Source organism: Arachis stenosperma, chromosome 6 (genome assembly GCF_014773155.1).
Source record: "Arachis stenosperma cultivar V10309 chromosome 6, arast.V10309.gnm1.PFL2, whole genome shotgun sequence".
Classification (NCBI taxonomy): Eukaryota; Viridiplantae; Streptophyta; class Magnoliopsida; order Fabales; family Fabaceae; genus Arachis; species Arachis stenosperma.
The window spans coordinates 15,600,878-15,619,673 of NC_080382.1; the positions used below are offsets into that span (position 1 = coordinate 15,600,878).

At 26.6% G+C, this 18,796-nt stretch overlaps 2 protein-coding genes across 3 annotated transcripts; both read left to right on the forward strand.

Annotated features, from left to right (window-relative positions):
* Positions 1 to 420: 420 nt before the first annotated feature.
* Positions 421 to 4,487, forward strand: LOC130935935 (transcription factor bHLH130-like). 2 transcript variants are annotated; one of them, XR_009068006.1, is made up of 6 exons: positions 421 to 932; positions 1,535 to 1,794; positions 1,887 to 2,073; positions 2,740 to 2,805; positions 2,939 to 3,007; positions 4,226 to 4,487. XR_009068006.1 is itself a non-coding variant. In XM_057865866.1 (6 exons), exons 1-6 carry the CDS (start codon positions 569 to 571, stop codon positions 4,295 to 4,297), a joined length of 1,014 nt encoding a protein of 337 aa, XP_057721849.1. In that variant the 5' UTR covers positions 427 to 568; the 3' UTR covers positions 4,298 to 4,477. The 2 variants fall into 2 exon arrangements, 1 of the variants encoding a protein (XP_057721849.1); XM_057865866.1 differs by having other exon boundaries at positions 427 to 932; positions 1,887 to 2,069; positions 4,226 to 4,477.
* Positions 4,488 to 16,351: 11,864 nt separating this feature from the next.
* Positions 16,352 to 18,282, forward strand: LOC130932603 (ras-related protein RABA4d-like). Its single transcript, XM_057861958.1, has 2 exons — positions 16,352 to 16,771; positions 17,479 to 18,282. The coding sequence occupies exons 1-2, from the start codon at positions 16,569 to 16,571 to the stop codon at positions 17,903 to 17,905; spliced, it is 630 nt and encodes a 209-aa protein (XP_057717941.1). The 5' UTR covers positions 16,352 to 16,568; the 3' UTR covers positions 17,906 to 18,282.
* Positions 18,283 to 18,796: the final 514 nt, after the last annotated feature.

The following is an 18,796-nucleotide window of genomic DNA, read 5'->3' on the forward strand; positions in this document are numbered from 1 at the left end:
TCAATACATTTAAAAAAATAATTTTTAAACCCTTAACGAATACTACTATACTAGTAGATGCATTGTTTTATCGGAAACCCTGTATCTACATATAGATACAATAGGTATAATACATGTTAAAAAATAGAAATTGGAAATAGTACAAAATAATAATAAAAAAGGGTTACTATTTTGGGAATCATGAAGCTATATATATAATCCAAGTGGAAAAATAAAATAAAAGAAAAATTAGTCCCCTGACTTTGGTTGTTGCGTTTTCGTGGTCTTTCATTGGCCGAACATGCTCAGGCCCCAACCATTAACATTCATTGTCATCTCTCTCTCTCTCTCTCTCTCTCTCTCAACCATTAACATTCATTGTCTCTCTCTCTCTCTCTCTCTCTCTCTCTCTCTCTCTCTCTCTCTCTTATGCTTCTTGCTTTCCAACCCAGTCATCTATTACTTATTATTACAAATAATTTGAATTTTGACTTTGTGGAACCAAAAGCCCTTTTTATTTGCTTAAACGTTACTTGCTTCATTCTCATTACAATTAATTAATTAAGCTGAAGAACCCTAGCTAGCTATAATGGATTCCAGTTCCCGTTATCACCAACAGCAGCTAAACTCATCGTCGTCATCAGCATCAGGATTGCTTCGATTTCGCTCTGCTCCTCCTTCAGTCCTCGAACAGTTACAGGTTGTTGAAGGTTCTTGTTCATCTGAACAGGAGAGGTCGTCGTCGTCGTCGTTCTTGAGATTCTTCAGTTCCAACAACAATAAGCCTTCTTCAACAACAAAACCGCCATCACTTTCTTTGATGAATTCGAATCATCGCTTCACCAGACTGCACAACTCGTCAACTGCACCTTCCGCTTCCACTTCCTCTGGAACGGATCTACCAAGGCAGAGCACTTTTCCAGCTTCGCATTTCTCCTTCCACGATAATAACGGTTCGTCTTCTCTATCTTCTCATTCATTACTCCTTTTTGGCGTCCTTATTTTATTTATAATTAGCATATTAATTAAGAATAAGGAATAAAATTAGAAAAAGTAGTGCTGTTGATGAAGGTATTTTTACACACACTTTTTGTTCTTGCTGCTTATGTTATTAGCTTTGGAATCTCATGATTCAAGTTTTCTATGTGTTCTTCACGAGGCTATAATTTCAGGTAACTTTTTTTATATAATAATCTTTAAAAAAAATGAACATATATATACTATAAAAGATTCTTCAGAGAGTGAAATTTAATTTACCTACCAATAGTGTGCCGTTTCTAGAAGACACAAGATTGGAAAATTTGGTAATTAACTTCATTTTGAAGGTCTATAAACTAATTAACTATATGTGCAAGTGACATCTTGAAATGATGTATGGGAGTGTCTGCTTTATATAAAATATATATTAAAAATAAATTAAACTACATATATTTATACATAAATATATGATAATTAATTTTAGTAATTAATTTTAGTGTATAAATAATATTTTTGTTAAAATATATATATATATGTATACATGTGTTACGTTGTGATGAATAATTATTTTTTGCAGGTTATGATACTAATGCAAATACTATGACGAAAGGTGTTGGAAACTACAGCGGCAGTGATGAACTTAGTCTATCCACAATGAACAGATTCAATAACCAAATTAGCTTCTCATCATCAAGAAGCCCTTCTTCTTCAGCAACAGCAACTAATAGTAACCGTAATGGTGGATTATTCTTCCCTAATTATGGTTCTTGGAATGAGACATCATACAAGAGGGACGACCGAAATGGGATTCATAAGTTAATTTTTGATGCTAATCAGGTACTACATTTTATTCAAATTTTCTTATTTTAGTTTCTCCATCAAATCAAATACACAATTTATAATTAATTACATATGTTGATGATCATTAGAATGAAGAGTTTGGGAATAATAAAGTTGTTCATACACTATCGCATCAACTAAGTTTTCCAAAAGCGGAACCGGAGATGTTTGCAATGGAGAATATGATTCACTTCCCATTATCAGATTCTGTTCCATGTAAAATTAGAGCCAAAAGAGGATGTGCTACTCATCCCAGAAGCATTGCCGAAAGGGTATGTACGTACCATCTTTTTTCTTTTTTTCCAAACTATATATTTGTCCCAAATTAAGGGTAGTCTTTTCATATATAGTTGCAGTGTAATATAATTCACATTTACTTATTTAAGTAAGAATTAGTACATATACCGTGTGTGAATAGTATAATGAATGATGTCAACTATGACATAATTGTACTAAAATTATAGATCAAAAATTAGTCATTTGTATATAATATATATTAAAATAAAAAATATATAAAATAACATGTATTATTTATTAAATATATAATAATTAATTTAATAACTGAATTAGTAGTTAATTTTTTGTATATCAAGTATTTTTGTAATGCTATAGTATGTACTATAATTTTTTATTTTAAAAGTATCATTTGAAATACTAAATAAATTAAAAAGTAGAAGAGATTTTCAATATTTTAATTTGGAATTTTAAAAAGAGAATATTCATTATTTTCAATTTAATTGATAATTGAAATTAAAGCATGTATAAAAATATCTTTCAGAATAATTAACTATTTCTCCTGTGGTAGATAAGACATGATACATATCATTTTGGCAAACAAACTTGACTTAGTTTCCAACAGCTTTCATCAAATTCATGGACCTAAATAATTAATTTGTAAATTAATGATTGTGATGGTGATAATAAGTATGTAGTTATTTTCAGGTGAGAAGGACTCGGATCAGTGAACGAATGAAAAAATTACAAGAGCTTGTTCCGAACATGGACAAGGTAAGATTGTTAATCATGATTATATTCTTCATCAAACATGCATGGAGGAATATATGGAGTGGCGTGGTTTTTGAATTTGCATTGGAAAAGTCAACATATAAATTGACTTGTATGCATGTACATTGTTGAGCAGCAAGCCAGCACAGCAGACATGTTGGACATGGCTGTAGGATACATAAAAGATCTTCAGAAACAATTTAAGGTGCGTAACTGACAATTGTATGACTATAAGGATAGCTAGCTAGATACATTGCAAGTTTAATTTGTTTAATTTGAGAATTATATAATGAAATGTCCTTACTCGTCTCCATACAATTAATCACTAGCTAACTCATATAAAGCTATGTACTATCATTTTTGCACTGTCTATCTGACATATATGTAAAACATGCCCTTTTTATTTTTTAATATTGGAGTTGTAGTAATATTTCTTAATAATGTGAAAATTTAGTGTGTTTTTTGTTTGAATAGATACCACAAAATTGATAATTAGATTTGTGATTTTTAATTTTTTTTTTATGAACCACAAATCACAAATTTAAAAGTTAGATTTTGTGTTTTTTATTTTTTTATGCAAATCTAAGGATCATATTTGTATTGTATTATTAAAAAAAATTAAACATACTAATTATTGGATCTTTTAATTTGTTTGAGAACGAAAAAAAATTTACCCCGCCATAAATCTTGTTATTTAAAATTAAAAAATAAATTTATATAAAAAATACATCAATTAACTATAATACTGAATTACACACCATTTTTATTTCTAAAAAGGTTAGCCGTAAAACATACATCTATATTAATAAAAAAATCAATCACTAGATCATATATATATATATATATATATATATATATATATATATATATTTTTTTTTTTTTTTAATATAGTTTTCAATAAACACATAACATAATTATTGTTGAAATTACTGCTTAATTATGAGCCTTCAGGTACTAGCTAGTTTCTTATTTTTTTATAAGGATCCAAATTTGATCCTCAATTGTCTCATGGCATATATATGTATCGTTAATTAATTAAACTCGTGCATTATTGAGGTGGATTTATAACTGTTTGATAATTTCTCACTGTACCATCCATTTGAGTTGTTTTTGGATTTAGATTAGATGTTTTGTTTAATTTTTAATACATGGGTGTAAAATTTTTCTTATCCTAATAAAAACAAAATATAACACGTTTTTCTCTTTCATATTTTACGAATCTATAAAAATATTCTCTTTAATTAGATTCTTCTAGTTACCCAAAAAAAAAAAGATTCCTTTAACTTCACAATAGTAGATTAATTTATCTAAGCTAGTACTTTAATTTATACTATATATAATATCAGTTTTATTAGTTATTCATCATATCTTTGACATGCATGCATATACTGATTAACATTTTAAATTACTTTAATTTGTGCAGAATCTAAGTGACAGACGGGCTAAATGCAAGTGTATAAGGATGCAGAAATCAGATTCTTCAAAAAAATTTTGACTTTCTTCCGGCGCTGAAAAGTGATAAGTAGTTATCTAGAAAGTAAAGCTAATATATCAGATACAGTTGTATGTTGCATGTCTATTATTGCTTGGATATATCACAGTCATTGAATCAAATATTTCATTTTCTAATTCTGTATAGAAGATTTTCTTATAATATATATTGTATTCATTTTAATGTTATGTTATTTAATTTGAAGTTGTTATAACGAGGATGAAACTATATAGAAGACTACTAGCTACTTACTACTATTCAAGTAGAGCATTTCAATTGCACATTATATTGTTTAGCTACTTTTCCAAACGAATGTAATGATGATAAGGTCTACCTTAAGGACAACTTCATAAAAGAAGCATCAATATTATTGACCTTTTTTAAAAAATAAAAATAATATACAAGCTCTAAAAATGTGTATTATGTTCATATACACCTAACAATTTATTAAGCCTAAGAAATTACCATTTTATAGCTATTTATTATTATATGTAAATAATTAAATAGTTGTATAAATATCATTTTAACTTATATATGTCATGAAATTGCTTATTTCTCACATATATTTTAGGTAAGAATTACTTTTTAGGTTTGCATAAATTTTACATATAAATTTTTTCTTTCGTTCATATTTGTAGTATGTTAAAAAAAGAAATTGGATTAAAAAATTAAATTTTAAATCTTTATATCACAAACAATTGTTTATACAATGTTAAAAAATTATTTATCCTAAAAAAGGTAAACTCATAAAAAGGCAATATGATTATTTCGAGCAACATATATTGGCATATTGCAACTATATATTACATATATTCTAAAATTATCATGACTGACAATGTTTGAAGAATATAATCTATAGTTTCGATCAGATAATTTAATATATATTTTAAATATTTGTGATATAAAAAATTTAATATTATTTAAAGTTATACATTATTTTATATTTTTATAATATTTAATTTAATTTAGTATATTTTGATTTTACTTATTTAATTATTAAATTAAACTTTATATTAGTAGATTAAGAGTTTTAATTATTTAATCTAATAATAAGAGATTATAAATATTCCTTAAATTATTGTACTCGTAATATAAAGTGATTTAGAAATTTAAAAATTCTTTTGGTTTTGTGATGAAAATTATGGTGTGAAAAAGTAAAGATGAATGAGTCTTTTCGATTTAATTTTCAAATTATGGTGTAAATAAGTTAAGTTAAGGAGTTATTTTTTTGTTGCATCAACAAAACAAAATTGAAGAAAAAGTAGAATAATTCTCTTTATATTCAATTTCAATCTATTATTTTATTTTTTATTTTATATTTTCAATTTCAATTCATATTTTTCTGTTCAATTTCAGTCCTTGCTTTTTTGTTTATCCTTTGAATTCTTTATCATTTAGTAATAAATTTTAGGTATTAAATTAATCCTTATTAATTTATATTTGTTCTTTTTGTGTCTTTAAAAGAAAGTTTTAATGTCTCTCGCGTCATTTTTTATATTCTTATCGTCCTTGTCTTTTATGTTTGTATTTTATTGTTGTTTTATAGTTTTTGTTGATTTCATTATTTTAAAAAACATAAAAAAAAAGCATGTAGTACAAAAAAATTTCTTTTTTATATTTGTCATTTTTATACATTATTTTTTTCACTACAAAATTTGAAGGCGAATCTTTTTTAAAAAGGAGGAGAATGATACGTGTTTTAAATATTTGTGATATGAAGAGTTCAAATATTATTTAAAAGTTATTAGTTTATATTTTTAAAATGTTCAATTTAATTCGATATATTATGATTTTGTTTATTTAATTATTAGATTGGGCTTTATATTAGTAGACTTCGAATTTTTTTTAACCTAATAAGAGATTATAAATACCTCCTGTTCCTGTATGGTAGGTCGGGCTTGAAGTATAAGTCGTCATGTTCAGGAATTGGGCATGCCTTCGTTTAAAATGGATGAGGTATACGTCGGATTTAACTATTTAAGAAAAACAACAATAGCGAACACCTGCAAAGACACTCTGACGTTTAAATAAAAAAAATGTAAGATGGTGAGATATATTGTTTTCAGAATAATAGCATACTTTTCACATAAATAGGAGTTTTGTATTTATAAAGTTGTGCTATAGACAATTATTAGTATTTGCGAAACCGTTGAGGATATTAGTATAATTTTGTGGTAATTGCATCTTGGTGATATTTGACTATACAAAAAGTCTATGAGAAAAAAAAAAACGTTCTTTTCTTTTGACACGTGTTTATATATTTTATTCAATTTTTTTGATATATAAGTATAATTAGATCGGATTATAGCTAATAGATCACCTCCTAAATTATTATAGATGTAATATAAAATGATTTAGAGGTTTAATAATTTTTTTTGGTTTCGTGATGAAATTATAATATGAATAAGTGAAGTTAAGTGAGTTTTTTTTCTTTTCTAAATTATATAATAAATTAGGTTGAGGAGTCTTTTTTTTATTATATTAATAAATTAAATTAAAAAAAATAAAATAAATTTTTTTATATTTAATTTTAATTTATTTTTTATTTTTATTTCAATTTAAATATATTTTTTTATTCAATTTCAATTATGAGTTCATATCTATCCTTTTATTTTCCTGATCATAGTTGTTATCAAACTAACTCGCATAAACCTGAGGACCGAGGTTATAAACTTATAATACTAATGTAAAAAATATTTCATTGATCAAATAAGAATACTATATATACTTTCAAAACACTTGAGAATTTCTCTTCTTTATTTAATTGAATCCACTGCTATGCAGTTACGAAGTTCTGAGAAGAGACATTTTTTTCCGTGGCAAAAGGAGCTTATGCATCGGATTTAATTTGTTATATGCATAGCGTTCTAAAAATTCCCTACTTTAAGTTAATTACACAATTGCGTGGCCTTAATTAGTTAATTAATTTGATTTCATTTTGTTGTAGTTAAAAATAGAATTATTTATATGTTTTTTTATTAATTTAAAATTTTAAAATAATTTTATAATATAATATCAAATTTTTTGTAAAAGAAATATTTAAAATTCGATCATTATTATTAAATCTCAAAAGAAAAAAAATGTAGTATAAAGCAAAAAAAAAAATCTATTATGCCAGATTTTTTTTACGTAAATCAAAAAAATTTTTGGTGAGAAGAATGTTAAGACAATAAAAAATCAATTAAATAGTCTATAAAATTATCTTATTGAATATTTATTAATTATTGTTAGAATATTTATATAATTTTAGATATAATAAATATACAATTATGAATGTTATTTATATAAATTTATAGATATTATATTAAATAAGGTAACTTTAAATATTATCTTTTTAATATTATTGTAAAAATATAATTATTTATTGTTTTTTATTAATTTAAGTTTTTATAAAAAATATATTATTATCAATTATTTATATAACTATCTTTGGTGTATATTATAAAAATCAATCATTAAATTATTTATTCGTATAAAATATATATTAAAATATAAAATATATAATAAAAATAAGTTAAATATAATAACATGAAATCTTTATTTATATACACAAAATACAAACTTGTTACGTGTATATGCAATTTATATTATTAGGTCAACCGTGGGAGCCAACCACGATTTCTACTCTCTACATAAACCGTGGTTGACAGAGACGGATTACTCATGAAAGAGAATCATCATAAATCGTAGCAAGCTACCACAGGTTATTGAGGGACGAAAATGTGCATAAAACCTTGCTATCAGCAACGGTTTATGATGGACTTAGAATGACCATGTTTAATTGAATCACTTTGGGTGTGTTTGGAAAACACGTTGGAAGAGAAGAAGCAAGTTTAGATTTCTTGAAAGTTTCAATCTTTGGTTTTGCAAAATTTTTTTTTTCATAAACGCAAAAGTGATTTTGCCTTCAAAACCACGTTTACAAAAAGCAATAATTTTAAACTTCTGCCTTTCATCAACGGGCTTTTAGCTACCAACATTCAATCTTTATTTATATTTTACCAACTTTATTATGATGAATTAATTATATCAACTAATTGATTTGAATAGATATTTAAGTATCACACAATTTAAAATTATGTATATTAATTATTTGATTTAATTTTTATTATATATAAATTTAAGAAATAAATTAAAATAAGATAATTTATTACTTATTTAAATTGAATACAAAAAATATAAATTAATTTAGTTAAAAATTTAATATTTTCTAATCTTCTATACATAAAAATGACAAAACAAATTATAAAAATAATCTTTTTATCATTTTTGCTATTTTAATTTTATTTTCTTTGCTTTTTTTATGTATAATTTTATTTTATATTAACTTTGTTTATTTAATAATAAAATATACTCATATTAATTCTATCATATAATAGAAGTTTAACCCAAGTTTAAAATGCTAAAATAAAAAAAGAAAATAGTGGATATATGATTAGAGAAAAATGTATAATAATGACAAAATATACTAAAATTTGGATTTTTTCTCCAACTAATAAAAGTGAGGTGTTAATTCCTCATGAATTCATTTTTTCTCTAAAATAAAATTACTATTTTCTTTTCTAAATTTATTTTAGAAAAATATATTTATTATAATTATATAAAATCAATATTTGATACATTATCAACTAATAAAAGTGAAGTGTCAATTCCTCATGAATTCATTTTTCCTCCAAAATGAAAGTATTATTCTCTCTTCTAAATTTATTTTAGAAAAATATATTTATTATAATTATATTACAATATTACAATTAGCATTTAATGAATAATGCATAATTATAATAATTTAGAAAAGTAAAATAAAGTCCAGTAATTTATCTTTCGAATGCACACGTGTATAGAATAACTTTTAAGAATGAGTCATGTTTAGTAAATACGGTCAATAATTATAAAATTGTATACTAACATTAATATAATATTATTTCACGTATATGTTTTGCAGGCATTAAAGAAAAGTGTTGAGTTGTTTTTTAGTAGATTTAGATTATTTATTGTTTATTAGAGAATTTTATGCATTAGAATTCTCTAATAATTTCTTATTTATTTTGAGATAATTTTTATATGTTCTTACTTGACAGTAAAACAACATACAAAACTTTGTTGGTGGGTCTAAATATTATTAAGTTATATATGGTCACATTGAATATATATGTTTGATTTATTGAAGAAAGTAGATTACTAAAACCAATTAATTAATAATTATTTTAGAGTTAATATATTTAACACTAGCTTAAGAAAAAATAAATAATACATAACATGTTATATTTTTATTAATCAAATTATTATAATTTAAATTAATTTTAACAAAATAATTTAAAATTATAATTTCAATCTTATCACGTGCATGGCACGGGTGATTAAACTTGTTATTATATTATTTATGAAATTCTTAGTATTTCTATTTATATGAATCCCTTTTTCTATTATTTATTATTTATATTTTTTGTTAATTATTTGTTTGACATTATACATTTTTATAATAGTGCTTTTTTGTATTATTTTTTTATTATCTTTTTATAATATAAATTATTGATCCTATTAGATAAAGTAAATTAAACAAAAAATTTATTGTAAATAATAATAAAAAAATTATAACATACTAAAAAAAAATACTAAGAGTACTAAAAATATACTATATAAAAAATATCATAATTTTTTTTGATTTATTTCAATCACTACCAAGGTAAATATTTAATTTTTTTATTATTCTTAGTACTATCTAAAATTTATATTTTGTTAGTTTTAATTAAAAATATATTTTGTCAATTTTTATGTTATTTTTATTTTAGTATATAAATATTAATTTTATTATAAAATTAATTAATAAGATCTATTCAAATAGGTGAATTACAATAATAAGATAATATATAAAAATTATTTAAGTTAGATGTTTATTTTAGTAATTTTTTATCTAAAAAGTGATTTTAAGTAATGTAATTCAAAAATTATGTATTTATACTACTAAAGACGTAAACCATAAAAAGCAAGAGAGGTTATCTTTGAATGCCTCCTCTTCATAAACCGTGGTAGGTTACCACGGTTTATGTCTATCATTTTTCCTTCAAATTTCTTGAAATTCAACCAGAATCAACTTTTTTTTATGAATAATCCGTTACTACCAGCTACGGTTTATGTAGAGAGTAAAAATTGTGGTTGGCTCCTACGGTTTACCTAATATATATATATATATAATGATGAACCGTATGATGGAATGAAAGAGAGTGTTTTACTTACACTATCAATCAGTTCAAAAATAGTAAGTAGTGGACTAATATAGGAATGAAAAGCAACAGAAAATCCGGGGTGCAAGTAACTAATGATTTTACTGTAGGCCCCTCTTGGATAATGAGTGGTTACCATTACATCAAAGTTGAAAAAAAAAAAAAAGAGATGGAAGAAGAAGACTTTATTAGAAGCTGTCGTAGTTAATTATTACGTGTCTGAATATATGCAAGTTGATGGTGAACTGTGAAGCTCGTGCACCTTAAATCAAACAATCCATCTCTCCAACTTTTGGCTGATGATGACATTCTATGACTAATTAAGGATCGGAAATTACATTATTATAGAAAGTGAAAAATAACAAAAACATTTTGTGCATTTGAATCAAGTGGTAATTAATAATAACGTAATTATAAAGAGTTGTGTGGATAATTAAGGATATGTACATATATTAGCACCAAAGTTTCATTATTTCATAAAACCTAAGCCATAAAGTTTCTTCTGTCTAGGTTTTGTATGTGCTGCTTAAGTAGGTAATATTGGGAAGCTAATTAAATCAGCAAATGACACTAACAAGGCGATACTTGTCTGCATTGCCGGAAACAAATTAATTAATATATCTATATCTAAATGGAGTAATAAGTGATATAACTCATAAAAAAATATTATATATAGCTACCAAAGTCTAGCTATTTTCGTGGTAGCTAGTGTATCGAAATTTTTTTAGATTTAATTATTCAGTGAGTTTTTATAATTTTATTAAATTTTTAATTAAATTTTTATATTTTTTTAAATTAAATTTTTATATTATATTAAATTTTGTAACTAAAGTTCTATCATAAAACAATAGTAGAATTAATAGAATATTCTGTTTAACTATACAGAATATTCAATCAAGTGTTAGGCATATTTATTTTATTTAACGGAATATTCTGTTAATTCTAATATTTTTGTCATAACAATAACTTAATTATAAAATCTAATACAGTAGAGAGATTCAATTGAAAAGAAAAAAAAGATATAAAAATTTAATTAAAAATTTAATAAAATTATAGAGATCGATAGAATAATTAAACATTTTTTTATTATTTTGTACATTTTGAGAGGGAATTAATTAATTAAATTAATTTTATCTAGAATTGACTGAGCACCCATTGTATAGTTTTGAAATGTAATTAACTGATTATACGACATGATATTACTTAACATATGTTTTTGTCTTTTTGTCCCGTGGGTTCCACGAGCCTAGCACACTAGAGTGAATATAAAAACAATAGATTTTGGCCATGTCACTTCTCCAAAGTAGAAACATTGCATTTTGCTGTGTTTGTGAATGGTGTCATAATAGTTAATTGATAATGGCGAACCATTCCAACTATGTCACATTTGGTTTTATTATTATTGGTTACTTCATTACTTGTACTGCATTCTATTATGGCGGCCATTTGCTTTGTACTGCAATTTGCTTGCAATTTGCAATTTTAATATGACCCATGCAAGTACAATTATTACGAGTGGTTTGCAAATGTGACACGTATTTTTATTACTTGTTAATTAACACTTTTTAATTGCAAAATTTTCCTAATTATAAACGCCCATTGTATTGTGGAAATGACTTGACTTTGGATGAAGTGACTTGAATAGACAATTTTAACACATGCGCCCATCGAATAACCCAAACCACCCCCCCAAAATAGAAAGTCAGATACGAATAAATATTTAAATCCAACGAAACATGTCCGAACTCTAAAAAGTATTTTAAGTATTTAACTTCATCTGATCAATTCAGCATTTTTTAAGAAAAAATCTTACATGTCTTCGGAGTAATTCATAACTGATCTCGCTTTCATCAATTAATTGTGATTTATTATTATGTTTAGTTTAAATTTTAAAAATACTAATAAAATAATTTTTACTAAATCTTAAACTTAAAACTCTAAATTCTAAAATCTTAAATTCTAATTAGAATAAAATATTCATTTGCTCTCAAAATATACAAGAAGATTTCATTTTTTAATTAAGTACTTAGTCATGTTACGCAATTATAATACCCAAAGAGGCTGCCTTTAATTTAAAAGGGTGCCATTCTTTTTTAGCTGCAATCATAATTTTCACTTTATAAGTTATATATTTTTTTTATAAAACTTTATAAGTTATAATTTGGTTTGGCTATTATTGTCTAGTATAGGTTTTTGTTAAATTTAGTAGCCTTCTATTGATGATCTACATTTTCTTTACATTTTAACATAACTTTTTATTTTTTTATAATTTTAAATAATAATTCCACGTGGAAATTATTAATTACAAACGATGACATCTAATTGAGTTGATTTGGATTAAAACGAATAACAATTATTGATGAAACTGTTTGCAAATCAATTTCAATGTTAAGTCAGAGTCAATTTAAAATGTGGATTTTACATAACGCAAGTGACATAATATACTTAATATTTTATCCTAGAGAGAAAACCTTAATGATAAGATCTTAGAGTGGATATTTACAACGACCCTGATAGTAGTTTGTTTAGATGATAGGATCCGAAGAAAGAAATTAAGAAAAAGAATAAATCAAGAAAAAAAAGTATATATTTTTTGTCATTACGTCAATAAAGATAAATTAGAGAGGTTTTTTTTTGGTAGTATTTTTTTTCTTGCTTGAAGAGAAGTGTAAAAAAATTATATTAAATTCTTGTTAATTTATCTCAAAAAGACTACTTGTATATTTTTTTTGAAACAAATAAAACTCGACACATGAGAGTTGAGCATAAAATAGACAAATACAAAAGTAAATCTAAGCACAAGGTTAATAATCTTATGTCATCTTTTGCATTGCCATCAACAACCAATAGGATCAATACAAATCCACTCCTTGTAGCTCAAAAACATCATGTTCTGTATAACATCAACAGTTATCTCTTTATTGTTGAAAATCCTGTTATTGCGTTCCAACTAGACGTTCCAAATAACCGCAAAGAATCCAGTCAGCCACCTCTTCTGCTCTTTTTTTTATTAGGTGTTCCATTCCAACTCTCAAACAAGCCTTTAATGCTTCCTGCGACAGCCCAATCTCTATGAAAACATCTCAACCAGACGCACCACACCTGCCACGAAAACTCACAGAACACAAACAAATGATGAACACATTCAATCTCCTTTTTACACAAGACACAAATACTATCATGCTGGCGAGTTATGCCTAATCTACTCAACCTTTCGTTAGTATTCACTCTACCGACTAAAACAAACCAACCAAATAGTTCAATTCTAGACGAAACCAACCCTTTCCAGATCGAACTTGTGAAGCTGTAACTCGTAATCTCCTCCGAAAGAGTCTCCGATTGCAACACCTGCAGAAAAGAGTTAGTAGAAAAAATACCTTTATTATCAAATTTTCAAACAAAATTATCTTCTCTGTCAGCTGATAGCTTCACTGGTCTTAACATATCATGAAATTGGTGAACTAGTTCAAACTCCCATTGAAACAACTCCCTCCTCCAATGAAAATTTCAAATCCACTATAACCCATCCCAAAACCCACAATCTCCTATCACAGATCCTTGTTGGTTTGAAACAGAAAAGAGTCTTGGAAAACACGCTTTCAAAGGACCACCCTGGACCCAGTTATCTTTCCAAAACAATGTCCTTCGTCCATCACCAACTTTCATTGTCAACCCACTAATAACTTTTTCTTTTACATGTTGTGCTTTTATAGCCAACTAACAGATCTCATTTCAGGGGTCATCCTTCACCGGTAAAGTCTGACTAGAAAGCATAACCTTAGGATTCAAATTGTTACATGAACAGACAATCTTCTTCCATAATGGACAATCTTCCTTGAAAAACCGCCACCACCACTTAAATAGCAGTATTGTGTTCCTAAGCACTGCATCCCCGACCCCCAACCCCCAACCTTTTTAGGTGTCTGAACCACTTTCCACTTCACTAGATGTATATCATTGTTATCATCCTCCTTACACCACAGGAACCTTCTCTGTAAGGCAATCAACTTATCAGCCACTGCCTTCAGCATTTTGTATAGGCTAAGGTAGTATACCGGCAGACTATTCAACACCGATTTAATAAGAACTAGCTTGCCTGTTTTGTTTAGAACATTCGCTTTCCATAAACTGAACTTCTCTTCCACCTTATCTATGACCGGTTTTCAAGTTTTCACCAAACGCGGATTTGCTCATAGAGAAATTCCGAGATACCTGACAGGTAAAACAGCTTGCTTGCACTCTAGGAGGCTACACACATGCTCCACCCACTCCTGCTCACAGTTAACTGAGATCAAATTCGACTTATCAAAGTTGATACTCAAATCCGACATCAGCTCAAAACAGCACAACAACCTCTTATAATTCACAATTGTCTCAGTTTCCAAAGGACAAAACAAAATATTAAACTACATATTATGTAAAAATACGTGTATTATTTAATTTATTTTTAATATATTATAACTTATATTTTATATTAATAACCTCATATAACATTATTCACTTTATCGGTTTATCCATATTGCAAAATACCATATAGATAAGAAACTAATACATTAGGAAAAAAAAAAAATTTGCTAAAAGGATTTGGTGGGTTTCAGATCCGTTTTCTTCTGTGTTTTATATTTTCTGTTGCTTCACATCAAATTCAAACGATGAAAACTACCAAAATCACCCCATCCTTTTCTGGTCCTCTTCTTTTTTTCTTTTTTTTTCCCTCTCTTTAAACGAGCAAAGAATTAAGGATTTGTTCAGTTTGTAAAAATATTTTGTATTAAAAATAAAAAATATCTTAATGGATTTAAAATTCTTTTTTAAAAAAATTATAAAAATAAGATTGAGAATATATTAAAATTAAATTATATTATAAAATATAAAAATTCTTCCAAACTAATAAAGTTTATTAATAAATTATGTTGGTCTCTAAATTTTGCTAAATTTGTAATTAGATCTTTATCATTTTTTTTTCAATTGAATTCTTATACTATTTTTAATTTTGTAATTAAATAATTTTCGTGTCAAAAATGCTGAAATAACGGAATATTTCTCCCAAAAAATATATAATTAAAGTTTTAATTAATTTTTAATTGTGAGTATTTTCAATTTACGAAAAAATATTTCGTTAATTCTAATATTTTTTACACAGGCAAGGATTTAATTTCAAAATTAAAACCAGTGTAAGAACCCAATTAAAAAAGAATAAATATGAAAATTTAATTACAAATTTAGTAAAATTATAGGAATTAACAGCATAATTAAACCACAAACTAATTAAAAAAAAGTCTAATATTTCTTTTTTTTGTCCACGATATTCTCAAGCAGGCCAAAGACTAATTCACTGTAGATTAAAATTCTATTTAAAGATTTGTGGCTAACAATGAGTTAATGGGTAGGATTGAAATTCAACCCCTTAAGCGATTTTTTTTATTTATTTAAAAAGTGGATTTAATATTATGTGGACAATCTGCCATTCTGCCCAATAAGCAGGGCTCCCATGTGGGTTGGTGTATCTTGGGCTTTATAACCTTATGGCCCCAACTGTTGGATACTAGATAGTTGTGGAAATCCATTTCTAACCTTAAGAGGACCCAGGAAAACCAAAAAATTTTGTAACCTTAATATATATATTTTAATTTATTTATTATTTATTTTATTGGTTATACATGCATATATGTGATTCACAACAGCATGATATAAAAGTGAATAAAAACTAAAAGCTAAATAAAAAAAATCAACGTAATATTTTAATACGAAATATAGCTATAATAATAAGATAAAAAAAAATCAACGATAGCTTAGCTTGATATGAAAAATTAAAGATAATAATGAATGAGAAAATGAGAGCAATAGGTTAGAAAGAAGGAAATGTTTGGCTTCCTTTGTTTTTTGAAATTATTTGTGTAGAGTAATTTGCTTGATCTTCTTCCCTCGCAAGCATCTTTGTTGTTGGTATCATGTGAAGAAAGGTTTAACATTGTGGAATACGTAGGTAGCGGTATAGGTATAGGTATACGTATGAGGCGATGTACGTAGGAATATATATATAGGGTTTGAGGATGACGAAGATTGATTACGTGTTCAAGGTGGTTTTGATCGGTGACTCCTCTGTTGGCAAAACGCAACTTCTTGCGCGTTTCGCCAGGAATGAATTCAGTGCCGATTCTAAAGCAACAATTGGTGTTGAATTTCAGACCAAAACTCTCATCATTGATACCAAGACCATCAAGGCTCAGATATGGGATACCGCTGGCCAAGAAAGGTTTTCATTTTGCTTTCTCTCCTAACAATTTCATTTTTTTATTTACCTTTTTATGTGTTTAGAGTTATAACTTGTATCAAATAAGAAGATGTTGAGAAGAGAGGGGGCATATATAGTTTATAGAGAACAATTTTTTTTTTCATCAAAGCAATGGGATTCTTGGTTAACAAGACTATGCAGCTGCATGAGTGTGTCCATCAATTATGCATGAGTGCTATCTAAGTTGGGTTAGAGTCATATAACAAATGTAGGCAAAAGTGTTTTGGTATAGAGTTTTTTTGTTGTAATTTATTCTATATTACTTGGTAAGAATGTTAGTAGTTTTTAAGAAAAATAATCTGTGATTGAAGAAGTCATTTACAAAAGTAGAGATTATGTAATGTTATGGAGTTAAGAGTAGTAGTTTATATCATTTAGTACGAGTGAGTTTGTTGATGACAACGTCGAAGGTGAATGAATGTCTAGTACTTAAATTGATATTTACAAGTAGTTTTATTTTGCTTGATATTTTTATTGCTATGGAAGTTTGTGTTGATTGAACCTTATTCTACAACTTATTTTTATCAAACCTTTGGGCAAATTTGTTTAGCTATCCAAGAAAACTTTAACGGTAAAGATAATTCACCTAGTGTAGTGTCAAAATATAAGTATCCTAAGAAAAATTCTGGTTGAGAACTCTGTAATTAGCATTCTCGTTGAAATTTCAGGTACCGAGCAGTTACTAGTGCATACTATCGAGGTGCGCTTGGAGCAATGATAGTTTATGACATGGCTAAGAGACAATCGTTCGAACACATGGCTAAGTGGTTACAAGAACTGAGGGACCACGCTGACAAGAACATTGTTGTGATGCTTATTGGAAACAAGTGTGATCTTGCAGGACTCAGAGCGGTTCCAACTGAAGATGCAGAGGATTTTGCACACAGGGAGAACCTCTTCTTCATGGAGACATCAGCTCTTGATTCCACTAATGTTGAAACTTGCTTTATCACCATTCTAACTGAGATATACAAAATTAATGCCAAGAAACCACTTTCTGGTGCTGATGATCTCAATGGTACTAGTCTCAGGGGAACCACCATAATTATTAATAACCATGATGATGATGCTGGAAAAGGTTGCTGTTTGTCCTAGCTTTTATTTTCTTTCTTTCTCCCTTTATGGGTGTTTATACAGATTGAGATTGGTGACTATCTCATAAATCATAATCAAGCATTAACCAAATTCAAACTGTGTATTTATTAGTCATCCATCACCTTCTTTGCTTTTCTCAATTTATAGGTTTAAATTTGTTAACACTAAAGTTCCCACTTTTCCATCACATTGGTTAGACTGTGGTTGCAACAAGTTAGTATCAGAGGGGTTCTATTCTATACACTCATCATGTTTCCTAAAGAGCTTTATTTTTAACCACGAGACCTAATGTACTATCAGCTTAATACACAATTACACATGCTACTGTCAGTTAATTAACTTGTAACTAATCACTTGCTATATCAGCAAAGTTTCTAACTGACTCTAACAATCTAACCATACATGCATAAATCAATCTAGCTCAAGTTAGTTCTTTAACTACCATTGAGTAAGTATACTAGCTAACTATAGTCTCAAGTAAGAGTAATGCTAGAAAGCTATCAAAATTTATTATTTTTAGTCATCATAAAGTATGGGATAAAAGTATGTTATTGGATTACTAGACTAAAGAAATCGAGTTGATGGTTAAGTGATGGTCAAAAATAATAAATTCTGACGGTTCTTAGCATTTCTCCTCTGTTAATATAACTTGAAAAAATCAGTCATAATATTGTACAATTTAATGAATAAAATTTTGAATTTGAATTTATGTATAGAAAAAAATGAAAAGAAACACATCAGAATCACACTTTTGATCATGGAATGAGATTTATGAAATTAGGTCTATCAATACTTTCTATACTGTTTGCCTATTTAGTGTCTCTATATGCTCAAAAGAAATGCACTTTAAAAAAAAGGAGTATAAGCTTTATATTCGCACTCTCCATCTCT

Coding starts and splice junctions, on each gene's coding strand:
- LOC130932603 (XM_057861958.1), top strand. CDS start 16,569: ATGACGAAGATTGATTACGTGTTCAAGGTGGTTTTGATCGGTGACTCC. Junction 16,772..17,478: donor GATACCGCTGGCCAAGAAAG/GTTTTCATTTTG, acceptor TTGAAATTTCAG/GTACCGAGCAGTTACTAGTG.
- LOC130935935 (XM_057865866.1), top strand. CDS start 569: ATGGATTCCAGTTCCCGTTATCACCAACAGCAGCTAAACTCATCGTCG. Junction 933..1,534: donor CTCCTTCCACGATAATAACG/GTTCGTCTTCTC, acceptor TATTTTTTGCAG/GTTATGATACTAATGCAAAT. Junction 1,795..1,886: donor TAATTTTTGATGCTAATCAG/GTACTACATTTT, acceptor GATGATCATTAG/AATGAAGAGTTTGGGAATAA.